Source organism: Salvelinus namaycush, unplaced genomic scaffold (genome assembly GCF_016432855.1).
Source record: "Salvelinus namaycush isolate Seneca unplaced genomic scaffold, SaNama_1.0 Scaffold713, whole genome shotgun sequence".
NCBI lineage: Eukaryota > Metazoa > Chordata > Actinopteri > Salmoniformes > Salmonidae > Salvelinus > Salvelinus namaycush.
Window position 1 is genome coordinate 74,151 of NW_024061435.1, and position 19,551 is coordinate 93,701.

At 40.5% G+C, this 19,551-nt stretch overlaps 1 protein-coding gene across 1 annotated transcript in view; it reads right to left on the reverse strand.

Moving 5' to 3' along the window:
- Window positions 1-1,884: 1,884 nt before the first annotated feature.
- The window catches only part of LOC120042569 (trichohyalin-like), a 40,792-nt gene continuing 23,125 nt past the window's right edge, over window positions 1,885-19,551 (reverse strand). Inside the window, exons 4-10 of the mRNA XM_038987394.1 lie at window positions 5,916-5,984; window positions 5,400-5,641; window positions 4,883-5,141; window positions 4,629-4,697; window positions 4,428-4,502; window positions 3,644-3,721; window positions 1,885-3,494 (exon numbers count right to left, since the gene is read on the reverse strand). Coding sequence (XP_038843322.1) covers window positions 2,059-3,494; window positions 3,644-3,721; window positions 4,428-4,502; window positions 4,629-4,697; window positions 4,883-5,141; window positions 5,400-5,641; window positions 5,916-5,984 — 2,228 coding nt within the window. The 3' untranslated portion in view covers window positions 1,885-2,058. The remainder of the gene's footprint in view (window positions 3,495-3,643; window positions 3,722-4,427; window positions 4,503-4,628; window positions 4,698-4,882; window positions 5,142-5,399; window positions 5,642-5,915; window positions 5,985-19,551) is intronic.

The window sequence follows — 19,551 nt, forward strand, 5'->3', positions numbered from 1 at the left end:
TGACCCCAGAACAGCCTGCATGATTTCAGATTTCTCACTTCCTCACAGGAAGTTTGCTCCAACTTGAGTTCTGTTTTACTCACAGATATAATTCAAACGGTTTTAGAAACTAGAGAGTGTTTTCTATCCAATAGTAATAATAATATGCATATTGTACGAGCAAGAGTACAAGGCAGTTTAATTTGGGAACGAAATTTTTACAAAGTGAAAACAGCACCCCCTATTGAGAAAAGGTTAAAATCATTGGCAGGTGGCACCATTGACTTATGACGTCAATATGTGTCTTAAATAAATACAGTTTCTGATGTAAAAACAGCCCTCTCAAAGGACAAAGCTCCACTAAATAACCAGAACATTTAAAAGGGGACATCTTACATACATCGTAAATGAAAAGTTACATTATTCACACTATATTGTGAGTATCAAGGTATTTTTGGGGGACAGAAAATGTAATCCAAAGTGTTCTTACTACTGTACAACATAACCACTGATATGGTATTTAATGATACTGATTTAATACAATATTGTTGAAGTAACATATACTATGTGTGATACAAAGCAACAAAACACTTTCTATATAGTAAAACAAGCAACATAATACTGATATTTATCTGTGTGTCTGTTTGGATATCAAATCAAAAGAGTTGGAATCAAGTATTGGAGTCAGCTGTTGAATGGACAACTGCTACTCCTATAGTCCTCGTGGTTCCTCCTGATCCTCTGGTGGTGTAACAGAGACATCTGGTGGTCAGAGAAGGTTACTGCATGTCTATTTAATTACTCACCTATCAGTCATATGGACATCTGCCTTCAGACTGATGCTCCATCACTTCATCTGGTCTTCTCAAACTGCTGTCCAGAAGTTTTAGTACTAGTAGTAGCAGTAGTAGTAGTAGTAGTAGTAGTAGTAGTAGTAGTAGTAGTAGTAGTAGTAGTAGTACTAGTAGCAGCAGTAGTAGTAGTAGTAGTAGTAGTAGCGGTAGTAGTAGTAGTAGCAGTAGTAGTAGTAGCGGTAGTAGTAGTAGTAATAGTAGCGGTAGTAGTAGTAGTAATAGTAGCGGTAGTAGTAGTAGTAGCGGTAGTAGTAGTAGTAGCGGTAGTAGTAGTAGTAGCAGTAGTAGTAGTAGCAGCAGTAGCAGTAGTAGTAGCGGTAGTAGTAGTAGTAGCGGTAGTAGTAGCGGTAGTAGTGGTAGTAGTAGTAGTTAGTATCAGGTAAAGAGAGAGACCAGCTCAGTGGTGACAGCTCAGTGTTGACAGCTCAGTGTTGAGAGCTCAGTGTTGACAGCTCAGTGGTGACAGCTCAGTGTTGACAGCTCAGTGTTGACAGCTCAGTGTTGACAGCTCAGTGGTGACAGATGTGTTGACAGCTCAGTGTTGACAGCTCAGCTCTGTACTATAGAGAATCATCCAAGACAAACAATGTCCAAACACTGATGTCTTACAAAGTTCCATTTCTTTATTTCAACAATATCAGTGTCATGTGGTATCAGAGTTCAATTGGGATGGATTGTAACTCAATATTAGGAAGATGTTCTTAATGTTTTGTCCACTCAGTGTATATTTAAAGTTTCAACATGAAACAATTTGATTGATTAATAACAGGAAGTAGTGTATGGTAAATACAGCATGGTTCTCTCTGTTCAATAGTAGACCTCCTCAAACACTGAGTAAAAGTCTCACTCAGATACAGCATGGTTCTCTCTGTTCAATAGTAGACCTCCTCAAACACTGAGTAAAAGTCTCACTCAGATACAGCATGGTTCTCTCTGTTCAATAGTAGACCTCCTCAAACACTGAGTAAAAGTCTCACTCAGATCTTTAGAGTTCTCAGTCTCTGACTCCGCCCGCTGACCTCCTGACCCCCCACAACCCTCTCCATTCTAAACGTCTCATCAAGATCTTTACAGACCTCCCTCCCCTCCTTCTCTAGACACTGTAGACTGGACCAGACATTATTCTGACCTGTTTTCCCCATGATCACCATGATCCATGGTCACTCACCACGGTACAGTGGACAGTAGACCTGGTCTGGTTCTACACATAGACGGTGATGGTGAATCATGTCAGATTGTGGAGAAGCCAACTTGATGAGTTTCTCCTGACCCAGCCCATCAACCCTATCAGTGCCCTCTGACCTCTGCCCTCTCGTTCCAGTCTCTTCTGCAACACTGAGTGAGCTTCCCTGACTTCTTTCAAATTCTGTCTTAGTCTCTCCATTTCTCCATCCTTCTCCTCCATATGTCTATCCTTCTCCTCCATATGTCTATCCTTCTCCTCCATATGTTTATCCTTCTCGTTCATCTGTCTATTCTTCTCCTCCATCTGTCTATTCTTCTCCTTCATCTGTCTATCCTTCTCCTCCATCTGTCTGCTGAACTCCCTCTGCATCTTTGTCTGTGAGATCATGATGTTCCTCTGTAACTCAGGTAGGACTATCTTCATCAGGTTTCTCTCTGCTTCAACTCTGGCCTCTCCTTCATAGTTCTCCATCATCTCTATCTCCTGTCTGTGTCTCTCCTCCATCTCCCTCCTCTCATTCTCTGTCTTATCTCTAAATATCTCCATCTTTCTCTCCATCTCCTCCCTCCTATCAGACTCCCTCTTCAGCTCCCTCTCCAGCTGTCTTTTCTTCTCCTCATCCCTCTCTTCTTTCACCTGTCTCTCCAGTTCACTGGTTCTTTCACTGAGTGTTCTGATATCTCCCTCATGTTCCTGGATCACTCCCTCTATCTTTATCAGAGAGTCCTGGAACTCCTTCCGAAGCCTCTCTCTCAAGTCTCTCTCCTCCCTCTGTTTCCTCTCTACTCTCTCTCTCTGGATATTTCCCTCTATCTCTCTAACCTGGTCCTCTGCCTCCTGGTAGGTCTGACTGCTGTAGAAGCTCTCTCTGTTTCCTGCCACCATCTCCTCTACCTGATCCAGCAGCTCTGATACCTGAGTGCCATGGGCCCTGTCCTTAATGTTGAGGACGTGGTACCTGCTCCCACTTTTCTCTACAAGCTGCTGGAGGTCCTGACTTCCTGCTTGGAGAAACTCCTTAATGCTCTGCTCTTTCAGGCCATCCTCATGGGTGAATAGAATCACAGTGTGTTCCCAACAACTCTCCCCAAACACCTCCTCTATTCTCTCCAGCACCCCTCTCTCCTCCCCCTTAGAGGGCTCCACTGGTATGACCAGGAGGAAGGCGTGGGGTCCCGGGGCAGACAGACGGACACAGAGCCCCTCATCCTGTCTCATCTCCTCCAGAGAGAGTCCAGGACAGAACCAGTCTGGAGTGTCCACCAGCACCAGCCGTCTCCCACACACGTCCCCCTCTCTCCTCTTACTCCTCTGGGTCACTGCAGAGGGGCTGGCCTGGGCCCCAAACTCCTCTCTGCCCAGGATGGTGTTTCCTGCTGCACTCCTCCCAGCCCCAGTCCTCCCCAGCAGCACCAGTCTCAGCTCAGACACACTGGGAGACACTGGGGAGTCTGGACTGCTGCTCTCTCCTCCCACTGCAACACAACACACAGCACTGATCAACACACTGACTCTCTGGAGGATGTACAACAGAGTCAAATATAATATAATCTACATCCATAACTCACTATCTGGAGGATGTACAACAGAGTCAAATATAATATAATCTACATCCATAACTCACTATCTGGAGGATTTAACTCCATGCTGTTTCTCCTCCTCAGTGGAAGTGTGGGGTCTGTATCTGAGGTCTCTCCTCCCACTGTAACACAACATAGAGAACTGGTCAACATACTGACTCATCAGAGACACATTTAAAACATACTATAAACAAACTACAAATACATTACACATCATAGTGAAATATAGATTATTGGAGAAAATAGAGAATATCAAGACTGATGACAGTTCGAGACAACATGTATAACTCACTAAGTGAAGGATGGTCCACTATAGACTAGAAACAGTAGGAGACAACAGGACAATAGTGATAACTCACTAAGTGAAGGATGGTCCACTATAGACTAGAAACAGTAGGAGACAACAGGACAATACTGATAACTCACTAAGTGAAGGATGGTCCACTATAGACTAGAAACAGTAGGAGACAACAGGACAACATGTATAACTCACTAAGTGAAGGATGGTCCACTATAGACTAGAAACAGTAGGAGACAACAGGACAACATGTATAACTCACTAAGTGAAGGATGGTCCACTATAGACTAGAAACAGTAGGAGACAACAGGACAATAGTGATAACTCACTAAGTGAAGGATGGTCCACTATAGACTAGAAACAGTAGGAGACAACAGGACAATATTGATAACTCACTAAGTGAAGGATGGTCCACTATAGACTAGAAACAGTAGGAGACAACAGGACAATATTGATAACTCACTAAGTGAAGGATGGTTCACTATAGACTAGAAACAGTAGGAGACGACAGGACAATATTGATAACTCACTGTATGAAGGATCCTCCATGCTGTGTCTCCTCCTGACTGGGAGTATGGAACCTGTATCTGACGTCTCTCCAGGTTCTAAAATAATAGAAGAACCATTTAGAATGGGAACATTTACCTCAGTGACACATGAAGGCACATAGACCTACTGAAAGGGAGTTCTGGGTTTCTATTGAAATGTTAAGTATCACATATCTCACTCACCAGTCATCTGGGCTGAGATCTCTCTTCTCAGTCTCTCTACCTCAGTCTTCACATCACATATCTGTTGAGCTGAAATAACAAAGGAGGACTAGGATCTGAATTCTGTGTTAAAGACTTTAGACAGAAATATGATGCAGAGGGAAAGTATGAAGTGATGGACAACAATATTCACAACTCAGTGGAGAGTCGACAATAACCTGAGAATTGAGGAAAGTACAGAAGACTAAATGTATTAATGGTGTGAATAATCTTACCCAGTTCAGCATTTTCATTGTTGACATCCTCCACCTGTTTGTCTCTTTCCTTGAACTGCTTCTCTCTCTCCTCTAGTAGGTTATCTTTCTCTTCTACTTCCTGCCTCATCTCTTTTAGTTCATTTGCTTTTCCCTTCAGTCGTTTGTCTCTCTCTTCCAGTCGTTTGTCTCTCTCTTCCAGTAGTTTGTCTCTCTCTTCCAGTCGTTTGTCTCTCTCTTCCAGTCGTTTGTCTCTCTCTTCCAGTCGTTTGTCTCTCTCTTCCAGTCGTTTGTCTCTCTCTTCCAGTCGTTTGTCTCTCTCTTCCAGTCGTTTGTCTCTCTCTTCCAGTAGTTTGTCTCTCTCTTCCAGTCGTTTGTCTCTCTCTTCCAGTCGTTTGTCTCTCTCTTCCAGTCGTTTGTCTCTCTCTTCCAGTCGTTTGTCTCTCTCTTCCAGTTGTCTGTCCTTCTCTCCCAGTCTGTGGTTGCTGTCCTCTAGTTGAAGGTCTTTTTCCTGCAGTAGGACTCTGAAGTTCTCTACTTGGCTGTTCTTGTCCTGCAGGTTCTTTCTCAGTGCCTCTAGTTGAATGTCTCTATCCTTTAGTTGCTTGTCTTTCTCTTCCAGTTGGTTTTCTTTCTCTTCTAATAGTTTCTCCCTCTGTCCCATTATCTGGTTCTTCTCCTCCAGGAGTCTCTCTTTCTCTCTCACTTCCTGGGTCATATCATCCAGTTGTGTGTCTTTCTCTTTCAGTTGTTTCATCATCTCTTTAAACATCTTCAACTCTGAGTGAGAGTAATTAACATATTTAATGGGTTGTTTGAATAAGTAATGTATTAATTCATTCAATAGTATGCCTGTAAAGACATTATCATTTGATGGAGGTGGTACAATTATTAGTAAATATTTCCTCCAGTCAACAGTTATCTGAGCTGAACCAATCATCAACTGGTCTATTGACTATTTGATACATTACAAATGAATTAGTCTGAAAAACTGAATGACATCACTCATGTTCCCTGATTCAATCCTCTCTCCTCCAGACTCTCTCATACTTACCAAGCTCACCAGCTGATGCCTCCCTCTTCAGCTTGTCCTCCTGGGTCTCATGTTGTAAATACTCTGATCCTGATCCAATGGTGTAAAACAGAGGTGAGTTCTGTGTGGTAGACTACATCACTACATACAGAACAAACAGGACCAATCAGATTTCTCCTGTCACTCAAGCCTCCCTCATGTAGGGACTGTGGGCACTAATGAGATCTGGTTAACTTCATAAATAATGTTGTTTTGTTATTGTCCTATCTCCGATCAAATGATTATGTTCATTGTTAGTGATAACCAGCATTGGGCTCTATGGCAGATACAGGATATTGTGTCAGGAGGCAGGGTTCTATGGAATATACATTCAGTAGAATCTGAAGAACATCTGACATCATAATCCAACCTACCTTGAGAACATTTGGGGAGAGTTTTGATAAATGTAAAGAAACTGATTTAATCCGTAGCCTTGAAGAAGACACACTGCTGTTCACAAGGCCTGTAGTTTTTATAGTATCAGATTAACACTCTGGTCTGTTCTTTGTCTTGTGTTATTGGTTGTCAATAAACAAAACACACAAATAAGTAAATACTCACTTCTTGCTGATCATCCATTATCCAAGATGGAGAGTCATGAATAATGATCAACGTAAGCTTAACTTTGCAACGTAAGCTTAACTTTCTGAACATTCGAGACGTGTAGTCCACTTGTCATTCCAATCTCCTTTGCATTAGCGTAGCCTCTTCTGTAGCCTGTCAACTATGTGTCTGTCTATCCCTCTTCTCTCCTCTCTGCACAGACCATACAAACGCTTCACACCGCGTGGCCGCCGCCACTCTAACCTGGTGGTCCCAGCGCGCACGACCCACGTGGAGTTCCAGGTCTCCGGCAGCCTCTGGAACTGCCGATCTGCGGCCAACAAGGCAGAGTTCATCTCAGCCTATGCTTCCCTCCAGTCCCTCGACTTCTTGGCACTGACGGAAACATGGATTACCACAGATAACACTGCTACTCCTACTGCTCTCTCCTCGTCTGCCCACGTGTTCTCGCACACCCCGAGAGCTTCTGGTCAGCGGGGTGGTGGCACTGGGATCCTCATCTCTCCCAAGTGGACATTCTCTCTTTCTCCCCTGACCCATCTGTCTATCGCCTCCTTTGAATTCCATGCTGTCACAGTTACCAGCCCTTTCAAGCTTAACATCCTTATCATTTATCGCCCTCCAGGTTCCCTTGGAGAGTTCATCAATGAGCTTGACGCCTTGATACGTTCCTTTCCTGAGGATGGCTCACCTCTCACAGTTCTGGGTGACTTTAACCTCCCCACGTCTACCTTTGACTCATTCCTCTCTGCCTCCTTCTTTCCACTCCTCTCCTCTTTTGACCTCACCCTCTCACCTTCCCCCCCTACTCACAAGGCAGGCAATACGCTTGACCTCATCTTTACTAGATGCTGTTCTTCCACTAATCTCATTGCAACTCCCCTCCAAGTCTCCGACCACTACCTTGTATCCTTTTCCCTCTCGCTCTCATCCAACAGTTCCCACACTGCCCCTACTCGGATGGTATCGCTCCGTCCCAACCTTCGCTCTCTCTCCCCCGCTACTCTCTCCTCTTCCATCCTATCATCTCTTCCCTCTGCTCCAACCTTCTCCAACCTATCTCCTGATTCTGCCTCCTCAACCCTCCTCTCCTCCCTTTCTGCATCCTTTGACTCTCTATGTCCCCTATCCTCCAGGCCGGCTCGGTCCTCCCCTCCTGCTCCGTGGCTCGACGACTCATTGCGAGCTCACAGAACAGGGCTCCGGGCAGCCGAGCGGAAATGGAGGAAAACTCGCCTCCCTGCGGACCTGGCATCCTTTCACTCCCTCCTCTCTATATTTTCCTCTTCTGTCTCTGCTGCTAAAGCCACTTTCTACCACTCTAAATTCCAAGCATCTGCCTCTAACCCTAGGAAGCTCTTTGCCACCTTCTCCTCCCTCCTGAATCCTCCTCCCCCTCCTCCCCCCTCCTCCCTCTCTGCGGATGACTTCGTCAACCATTTTGAAAAGAAGGTCGACGACATCCGATCCTCGTTTGCTAAGTCAAACGACACCGCTGGTTCTGCTCACACTGCCCTACCCTGTGCTTTGACCTCTTTCTCCCCTCTCTCTCCAGATGAAATCTCGCGTCTTGTGACGGCCGGCCGCCCAACAACCTGCCCGCTTGACCCTATCCCCTCCTCTCTTCTCCAGACCATTTCCGGAGACCTTCTCCCTTACCTCACCTCGCTCATCAACTCATCCTTGACCGCTGGCTACGTCCCTTACGTCTTGAAGAGAGCGAGAGTTGCACCCCTTCTGAAAAAAACTACACTCGATCCCTCCGATGTCAACAACTACAGACCAGTATCCCTTCTTTCTTTTCTCTCCAAAACTCTTGAACGTGCCGTCCTTGGCCAGCTCTCCTGCTATCTCTCTCAGAATGACCTTCTTGATCCAAATCAGTCAGGTTTCAAGACTAGTCATTCAACTGAGACTGCTCTTCTCTGTGTCACGGAGGCGCTCCGCACTGCTAAAGCTAACTCTCTCTCCTCTGCTCTCATCCTTCTAGACCTATCGGCTGCCTTTGATACTGTGAACCATCAGATCCTCCTCTCCACCCTCTCCGAGTTGGGCATCTCCGGCGCGGCCCACGCTTGGATTGCGTCCTACCTGACAGGTCGCTCCTACCAGGTGGCATGGCGAGAATCTGTCTCCGCACCACGTGCTCTCACCACTGGTGTCCCCCAGGGCTCTGTTCTAGGCCCTCTCCTATTCTCGCTATACACCAAGTCACTTGGCTCTGTCATATCCTCACATGGTCTCTCCTATCATTGCTATGTAGACGACACACAATTAATCTTCTCCTTTCCCCCTTCTGATAACCAGGTGGCGAATCGCATCTCTGCATGTCTGGCAGACATATCAGTGTGGATGACGGATCACCACCTCAAGCTGAACCTCGGCAAGACGGAGCTGCTCTTCCTCCCGGGGAAGGACTGCCCGTTCTATGATCTCGCCATCACGGTTGACAACTCCATTGTGTCCTCCTCCCAGAGCGCTAAGAACCTTGGCGTGATCCTGGACAACACCCTGTCGTTCTCAACTAACATCAAGGCGGTGACCCGTTCCTGTAGGTTCATGCTCTACAACATTCGCAGAGTACAACCCTGCCTCACACAGGAAGCGGCGCAGGTCCTAATCCAGGCACTTGTCATCTCCCGTCTGGATTACTGCAACTCGCTGTTGGCTGGGCTCCCTGCCTGTGCCATTAAACCCCTACAACTCATCCAGAACGCCGCAGCCCGTCTGGTGTTCAACCTTCCCAAGTTCTCTCACGTCACCCCGCTCCTCCGCTCTCTCCACTGGCTTCCAGTTGAAGCTCGCATCCGCTACAAGACCATGGTGCTTGCCTACGGAGCTGTGAGGGGAACGGCACCTCCGTACCTTCAGGCTCTGATCAGGCCCTACACCCAAACAAGGGCACTGCGTTCATCCACCTCTGGCCTGCTCGCCTCCCTACCTCTGAGGAAGTACAGTTCCCGCTCAGCCCAGTCAAAACTGTTCGCTGCTCTGGCACCCCAATGGTGGAACAAACTCCCTCACGACGCCAGGTCAGCGGAGTCAATCACCACCTTCCAGAGACACCTGAAACCCCACCTCTTTAAGGAATACCTAGGATAGGATAAAGTAATCCTTCTAACCCCCCCCCCCCCCCCTTAAAAGAGTTAGATGCACTATTGTAAAGTGGTTGTTCCACTGGATATCATAAGGTGAATGCACCAATTTGTATGTCGCTCTGGATAAGAGCGTCTGCTAAATGACTTAAATGTAAATGTAAATGTATGTAAAACATAATGTATTAGTTATTATTGTTCATTGAATTTCTGTCTCATTACATAATTTAATGAAATACCATACATCATATTGGAATGACTGTTCATCACATTCATTACTAATGTACATCTAGGGAAAGGGATGTAAGCAGCACTACTATGTGAGCAGTCTGAGAATGACTGAATGCTTCATAATAAGACATCAAGCTAAATTCAAGATGATTCAATTTTAATGTTTGTGTGTGAAATGTTGAGCTATATGGCAGATATATTGTGGGAGATCTATGATATGAAAATTCTGGATAATTTGAAGAACATCTATACATCTTAATCCAACCTACCTTGAGAACATTTGGGGAGAGTATTGATAAATGTAAAGAAACTGATTTAATTTGTAGCCTTGAAGAAGACACACTGCTGTTCACAAGGCCTGTAGTCTGTATAGTATCAGATGAACACTCTGGTCTGTTCCTTGTCTTGTATTATTGGTTGTCAATAAACAAAACAGACAAATAAGTAATTACTCACCGTCGTCTGATCATCCATTATCCAAGATGGAGAGTCATGAATAATGATCATGGAAAACAGAATATATTAGTTATTATTGTTCATTGAATTTCTGTCTCATTACATAATTTAATGAAATACCATACATCATATTGGAATGACTGTTCATCACATTCATTACTAATGTACATCTAGGGAAAGGGATGTAAGCAGCACTACTATGTGAGCAGTCTGAGAATGACTGAATGCTTCATAATAAGACATCAAGATAAATTCAAGCTGATTCTATTTTCATTTTGGTGTGTGAAATGTTGAGCTATATGGCAGATATATTGTGGGAGGTTTATGGTATTGCTCCTGATCATCCATTATCCAAGATGGAGAGGAATGAATATTGATAATGTATTACAAAATGTATGAGTTATTACAGTTACATTCAATCCAATTTCAGTCACATGACATTATTCAATCAAATACCATACATCATATTGATATGACTGTTCATCACATTCATTACTAATGTACATCTAGGGAAAGGGATGTAAGCAGTGCTACTACTGGAACAGTTTAAACATCACAGAATGCTTCATACTAGGACATCAAACTGAATTCATGTCACGTTCGTTGAAAGATGGATTGGACCAAGGTGCAGCGTGGTAGGCGTACATCATCAATTTATTAAATCAACACCAAAAACAAGAAAGAATAAACGACACGTAAAGTTTTGTAGCGCTAACACAGCAACTAACCAAAGACAAGAACCATACCCGGCCAACATAGAAACAGACAAACTAGAATGCCCACCCAAATCATACCCTGACCTAACCAAATAGAGAAATAAAAAGGCTCTCTAAGGTCAGGGCGTGACAATTCAAGCTGATTCCATGTTCATTTTGGAGTGTGATATGTTGAGCTCTATGGAAGAAATATTGTGGGAAGGCTATGTGAAATGGTGACCTCTATAGCAGATATATTGTGGGAGATCTATGATATGAAAATTCTATATAATTTGAAGAACATCTATACATCATAATCCAACCTACCTTGAGAACATTTGGGGAGAGTATTGATAAATGTAAAGAAACTGATTTAATTTGTAGCCTTGAAGAAGACACACTGCTGTTCACCAGGCCTGTAATTTGTATAGTATCAGATTAACACTCTGGTCTGTTCTTTGTCTTGTGTTATTGGTTGTCAATAAACAAAACAGACAAATAAGTAATTACTCACCTTGTACTGATCATCCATTATCCAAGAAGGAGAGTCATGAATAATGATCATGTAAAACAGAATACATTAGTTATTATTGTTCATTGAATTTCTGTCTCATTACATAATTTAATGAAATACCATACATCATATTGGAATGACTGTTCATCACATTCATTACTAATGTACATCTAGGGAAAGGGATGTAAGCAGCACTACTATGTGAGCAGTCTGAGAATGACTGAATGCTTCATAATAAGACATCAAGCTAAATTCAAGCTAATTCTATTTTAATTTTGGTGTGTGAAATGTTGAGCTCTATGGCAGATATATTGTGGGAGGACTATGGTAATGCTCTTGATCATCCATTATCCAAGATGGAGAGGAATTAATATTTATAATGTATAACAAAATGAATGAGTTATTACAGTTACATTCAATCAAATTTCAGTCACATGACATTATTCAATCAAATACCATACATCATATTGATATGACTGTTCATCACATTCATTACTAATGTACATCTAGGGAAAGGGATGTAAGCAGTGCTACTATTGGAACAGTCTAAACATCACAGAATGCTTCATACTAGGACTTTAAACTGAATTCATGTCACGTTCGTTGAAAGATGGATTGGACCAAGGTGCAACGTGGTAGGCGTACATCATCAATTTATTAAATCAACACCAAAAACAAGAAAAATAAACGACACGTAAAGTTTTGTAGCGCTAACACAGCAACTAACCAACAACAAGAACCATACCCGGCCAACAAAGAAATAGAAAAACTAGAATGCCCACCCAAATCATAACCTGACCTAACCAAATAGAGAAATAAAAAGGCTCTCTAAGGTCAGGGCGTGACAATTCAAGCTGATTCCATGTTCATTTTGGAGTGTGATATGTTGAGCTCTATGGCAGAAATATTGTGGGAAGGCTATGTGAAATGGTGACCTCTATAGCAGATATATTGTGGGAGATCTATGATATGAAAATTCTGGATAATTTGAAGAACATCTCTACATCTTAATCCAACCTACCTTGAGAACATTTGGGGAGAGTTTTGATAAATGTAAAGAAACTGATTTAATTTGTAGTCTTGAAGAAGACACACTGCTGTTCATAAGGCCTGGAGTTTTTATAGTATCAGATTAACACTCTGGTCTGTTCTTTGTCTTGTGTTATTGGTTGTTAATAAATGAAACAGACAAATAAGTAATTACTCACCCGGTCCTGATCATCCATTATCCAAGATGGAGAGTCATGAATAATGATCATATAAAACAGAATGCATTAGTTATTATTGTTCATTGAATTTCTGTCTCATTACATAATTTAATGAAATACCATACATCATATTGGAATGACTGTTCATCACATTCATTACTAATGTACATCTAGGGAAAGGGATGTAAGCAGCACTACTATGTGAGCAGTCTGAGAATGACTGAATGCTTCATAATAAGACATCAAGCTAAATTCAAGCTGATGCAATTTTCATTTTGGTGTGTGAAATGTTGAGCTATATGGCAGATATATTGTGGGAGGTTTATGGTAATGCTCCTGATCAACCATTATCCAAGATGGAGAGGAATGAATATTGATAATGTATTACAAAATGTATGAGTTATTACTGTTACATTCAATCCAATTTCAGCCACATAACATTATTCAATCAAATACCATAAATCATATTGATATGACTGTTCATCACATTCATTACTAATGTACATCTAGGGAAAGGGATGTAAGCAGTGCTACTATTGGAACAGTCTTAACATCACAGAATGATTCATACTAGGACATCAAACTGAATTCATGTCACGTTTGTTGAAAGATGGATTGGACCAAGGTGCAGCGTGGTAGGCGTGCAATATCAATTTATTAAATCAACACCAAAAACAAGAAAGAATAAATGACACGTAAAGTTTTGTAGAGCTAACACAGCAACTAACCAAAAACAAGAACCATACCCGGCCAACAAAGAAATAGAAAAACTAGAATGCCCACCCAAATCATACCCTGACCTAACCAAATAGAGAAATAAAAATGCTCTTTAAGGTCAGGGCGTGACAATTCAAGCTGATTCCATGTTCATTTTGGAGTGTGATATGTTGAGCTCTATGGCAGAAATATTGTGGGAAGGCTATGTGAAATGGTGACCTCTATAGCAGATGTATTGTGGGAGGACTATATGAAATATTGACCTCTATGGCAGATATATTGTGGGAGGACTATGTGAAATATTGACCTTTATGGCAGATATATTGTGGGAGGACTATGTGAAATGGTGACCTCTATAGCAGATATATTGTGGGAGGACTATGTGAAATATTGACCTCTATGGCAGATATATTGTGGGGGATCTATGATATGAAAATTCTGGATAAATTGAAGAACATCTATACATCTTAATCCAACCTACCTTGAGGACATTTGGGGAGAGTATTGATAAATGTAAAGAAACTGATTTAATTTGTAGCCTTGAAGAAGACACACTGCTGTTCACAAGGCCTGTAGTTTTTATAGTATCAGATTAACACTCTGGTCTGTTCTTTGTCTTGTGTTATTGGTTGTCAATAAACAAAACAGACAAATAAGTAATTGCTCACCGTCGTCTGATCATCCATTATCCAAGATGGAGAGTCATGAATAATGATCATGTAAAACAGAATGCATTAGTTATTATTGTTCATTGAATTTCTGTCTCATTACATAATTTAATGAAATACCATACATCATATTGGAATGACTGTTCATCACATTCATTACTAATGTACATCTAGGGAAAGGGATGTAAGCAGCACTACTATGTGAGCAGTCTGAGAATGACTGAATGCTTCATAATAAGACATCAAGCTAAATTCAAGATGATTCTATTTTAATTTTGGTGTGTGAAATGTTGAGCTCTATGGCAGATATATTGTGGGAGGTTTATGGTAATGCTCCTGATCATCCATTATCCAAGATGGAGAGGATTTAATATTGATAATGCATAACAAAATGTATGAGTTAATACAGTTACATTCAATCCAATTTCAGTCACATGACATTATTCAATCAAATACCATACATCATATTGATATGACTGTTCATCACATTCATTACTAATGTACATCTAGGGAAAGGGATGTAAGCAGTGCTACTATTGGAACAGTCTAAACATCACAGAATGATTCATACTAGGACATCAAACTGAATTCATGTCACGTTCGTTGAAAGATGGATTGGACCAAGGTGCAGCGTGGTAGGCGTACATCATCAATTTATTAAATCAACACCAAAAACAAGAAAGAATAAACGACACGTAAAGTTTTGTAGCGCTAACACAGCAACTAACCAAAAACAAGAACCATACGCGGCCAACAAAGAAATAGAAAAACTAGAATGCCCACCCAAATCATACCCTGACCGAACCAAATAGAGAAATAAAAAGGCTCTCTAAGGTCAGGGCGTGACAATTCAAGCTGATTCCATGTTCATTTTGGAGTGTGATATGTTGAACTCTATGGCAGAAATATTGTGGTAAGGCTATGTGAAATGGTGACCTCTATAGCAGATATATTGTGGGAGGACTATGTGAAATATTGACCTCTATGGCAGATATATTGTGGGAGGACTATGTGAAATATTGACCTCTATGGCAGATATATTGTGGCAGGACTATGTGAAATGGTGACCTCTATAGCAGATATATTGTGGGAGGACTATGTGAAATGGTGACCTCTATAGCAGATATATTGTGGGAGGACTATGTGAAATATTGACCTCTATGGCAGATATATTGTGGGAGGACTATGTGAAATGGTGACCTCTATAGCAGATATATTGTGGGAGATCTATGATATGAAAATTCTGGATAATTTGAAGAACATCTATACATTTTAATCCAACATACCTTGAGAACATTTGGGGAGAGTATTGATAAATGTAAAGAAACTGATTTAATTTGTAGCCTTGAGGAAGACACACTGCTGTTCACAAGGCCTGTAGTTTTTATAGTATCAGATTAACACTCTGGTCTGTTCTTTGTCTTGTGTTATTGGTTGTCAATAAACAAAACAGACAAATAAGTAATTACTCACCCAATTCTGATCATCCATTATCCAAGATGGAGAGTCATGAATAATGATCATGTAAAACAGAATACATTAGTTATTATTGTTCATTGAATTTCTGTCTCATTGAATAACTTAATGAAATACCATACATCATATTGGAATGACTGTTCATCACATTCATTACTAATGTACATCTAGGGAAAGGGATGTAAGCAGCACTACTATGTGAGCAGTCTGAGAATGACTGAATGCTTCATAATAAGACATCAAGATAAATTCAAAATGATTCTATTTTAATTTTGGTGTGTGAAATGTTGAGCTATATGGCAGATATATTGTGGGAGGTTTATGGTTTTGCTCCTGATCATCCATTATCCAAGATGGAGAGGAATGAATATTGATAATGCATAACAAAATGTATGAATAATTACAGTTACATTCAATCCAATTTCAGTCACATTACATTATTCAATCAAATACCATACATCATATTGATATGACTGTTCATCACATTCATTACTAATGTACATCTAGGGAAAGGGACGTAAGCAGTGCTGCTACTGGAACAGTCTAAACATCACAGAATGCTTCATACTAGGACATCAACCTGAATTCATGTCACGTTCGTTGAAAGATGGATTGGACCAAGGTGCAACGTGGTAGGCGTACATCATCAATTTATTAAATCAACACCAAAAACAAGAAAGAATAAACGACACGTAAAGTTTTGTAGCGCTAACACAGCAACTAACCAAAGACAAGAACCATACCCGGCCAACATAGAAACAGACAAACTAGAATGCCCACCCAAATCATACCCTGACATAAACAAATAGAGAAATAAAAAGTCTCTCTAAGGTCAGGGCATGACAATTCAAGCTGATTCCATGTTCATTTTGGAGTGTGATATGTTGAGCTTTTTGGAAGAAATATTGTGGGAAGGCTATGTGAAATGGTGACCTCTATAGCAGATATATTGTGGGAGATCTATGATATGAAAATTCTGGATAATTTGAAGAACATCTATACATCTTAATCCAACCTACCTTGAGAACATTTGGGGAGAGTATTGATAAATGTAAAGAAACTGATTTAATTTGTAGCCTTGAAGAAGACACACTGCTGTTCACAAGGCCTGTAGTTTTTATAGTATCAGATTAACACTCTGGTCTGTTCTTTGTCTTGTGTTATTGGTTGTCAATAAACAAAACAGACAAATAAGTAATTACTCACCCCACTCTGATCATCCATTATCCAAGATGGAGAGTCATGAATAATGATCATGTAAAACAGAATGCATTAGTTATTACAGTTACATTCAATCCAATTTCAGTCACATGACATTATTCAATCAAATACCATACATCATATTGATATGACTGTTCATCACATTCATTACTAATGTACATCTAGGGAAAGGGATGTAAGCAGTGCTACTATTGGAACAGTCTAAACATCACAGAATGCTTCATACTAGGACATCAAACTGAATTCATGTCACGTTTGTTGAAAGATGGATTGGACCAAGGTGCAGCGTGGTAGGCATACATCATCAATTTATTAAATCAACACCAAAAACAAGAAAGAATAAACGACACGTAAAGTTTTGTAGCGCTAACACAGCAACTAACCAAAAACAAGAACCATACCCGGCCAACAAAGAAATAGAAAAACTAGAATACCCACCCAAATCATACCCTGACCGAACCAAATAGAGAAATAAAAATGCTCTTTAAGGTCAGGGCGTGACAATTCAAGATGATTCCATGTTCATTTTGGAGTGTGATATGTTGAGCTCTATGGCAGAAATATTGTGGGAAGGCTATGTGAAATGGTGACCTCTATAGCAGATATATTGTGGGAGGACTATGTGAAATATTGACCTCTATGGCAGATATATTGTGGGAGGACTATGTGAAATATTGACCTCTATGGCAGATATATTGTGGGAGGACTATGTGAAATGGTGACCTCTATGGCAGATATATTGTGGGAGATCTATGATATGAAAATTCTGGATAATTTGAAGAACATCTATACATCTTTATCCAACCTACCTTGAGAACATTTGGGGAGAGTATTGATAAATGTAAAGAAACTGATTTAATTTGTAGCCTTGAAGAAGACACACTGCTGTTCACAAGGCCTGTAGTTTTTATAGAATCAGATTAACACTCTGGTCTGTTCTTTGTCTTGTGTTATTGGTTGTCAATAAACAAAACAGACAAATAAGTAATTACTCACCCAATTCTGATCATCCATTATCCAAGATGGAGAGTCATAAATAATGATCATGTAAAACAGAATACATCAGTTATTATTGTTCATTGAATTTCTGTCTCATGACATAATTTAATGAAATACCATACATCATATGGGAATGACTGTTCATCACATTCATTACTAATGTACATCTAGGGAAAGGGATGTAAGCAGCACTACTATGTGAGCAGTCTGAGAATGACTGAATGCTTCATAATAAGACATCAAGATAAATTCAAGCTGATTCTATTTTAATTTTGTTGTGTGAAATGTTGACCTCTATGGCAGATATATTGTGGGAGGTTTATGGTATTGCTCCTGATCATCCATTATCCAAGATGGAGAGGAATGAATATTGATAATGGATAACAAAATGTATGAGTTATTACTGTTACATTCAATCCAATTTCAGTCTCGTTACATTATTCAATCAAATACCATACATCATATTGATAGGACTGTTCATCACATTCATTACTAATGTACATCTAGGGAAAGGGATGTAAGCAGTGCTACTACTGGAACAGTCTAAACATCACAGAATGATTCATACTAGGACATCAAACTGAATTCATGTCACGTTCGTTGAAAGATGGATTGGACCAAGGTGCAGCGTGGTAGGCATACATCATCAATTTATTAAATCAACACCAAAAACAAGAAAGAATAAACGACACGTAAAGTTTTGTAGCGCTAACACAGCAACTAACAAAAGACAAAGAACCATACCCGGCCAACATAGAAACAGACAAACTAGAATGCCCACCCAAATCATACCCTGACCTAACCAAATAGAGAAATAAAAAGGCTCTCTAAGGTCAGGGCGTGACAATTCAAGCTGATTCCATGTTCATTTTGGAGTGTGATATGTTGAGCTCTTTGGAAGAAATATTGTGGGAAGGCTATGTGAAATGGTGACCTCTATAGCAGATATATTGTGGGAGATCTATGATATGAAAATTCTGGATAATTTGAAGAACATCTATACATCTTAATCCAACCTACCTTGAGAACATTTGGGGAGAGTTTTGATAAATGTAAAGAAACTGATTTAATTTGTAGCCTTGAAGAAGACACACTGCTGTTCACAAGGCCTGTAGTTTTTATAGTATCAGATTAACACTCTGGTCTGTTCTTTGTCTTGTGTTATTGGTTGTTAATAAATGAAACAGACAAATAAGTAATTACTCACCCCGTCCTGATCATCCATTATCCAAGATGGAGAGTCATGAATAATGATCATGTAAAACAGAATGCATTAGTTATTATTGTTCATTGAATTTCAGTCTCATTACATAATTTAATGAAATACCATACATCATATTGGAATGACTGTTCATCACATTCATTACTAATGTACATCTAGGGAAAGGGATGTAAGCAGTGCTACTATGTGAGCAGTCTGAGAATGACTGAATGCTTCATAATAAGACATCAAGATAAATTCAAGCTGATTCTACTTTAATTTTGGTGTGTGAAATGTTGACCTCTATAACAGATATATTGTGGGAGGTTTATGGTAATGCTCCTGATCATCCATTATCCAAGATGGAGAGGAATGAATATTGATAATGTATAACAAAATGTATGAGTTATTACAGTTACATTCAATCGAATTTCAGTCACATTACATTATTCAATCAAATACCATACATCATATTGATATGACTGTTCATCACATTCATTACTAATGTACATCTAGGGAAAGGGATGTAAGCAGTGCTACTATTGGAACAGTCTAAACATCACAGAATGCTTC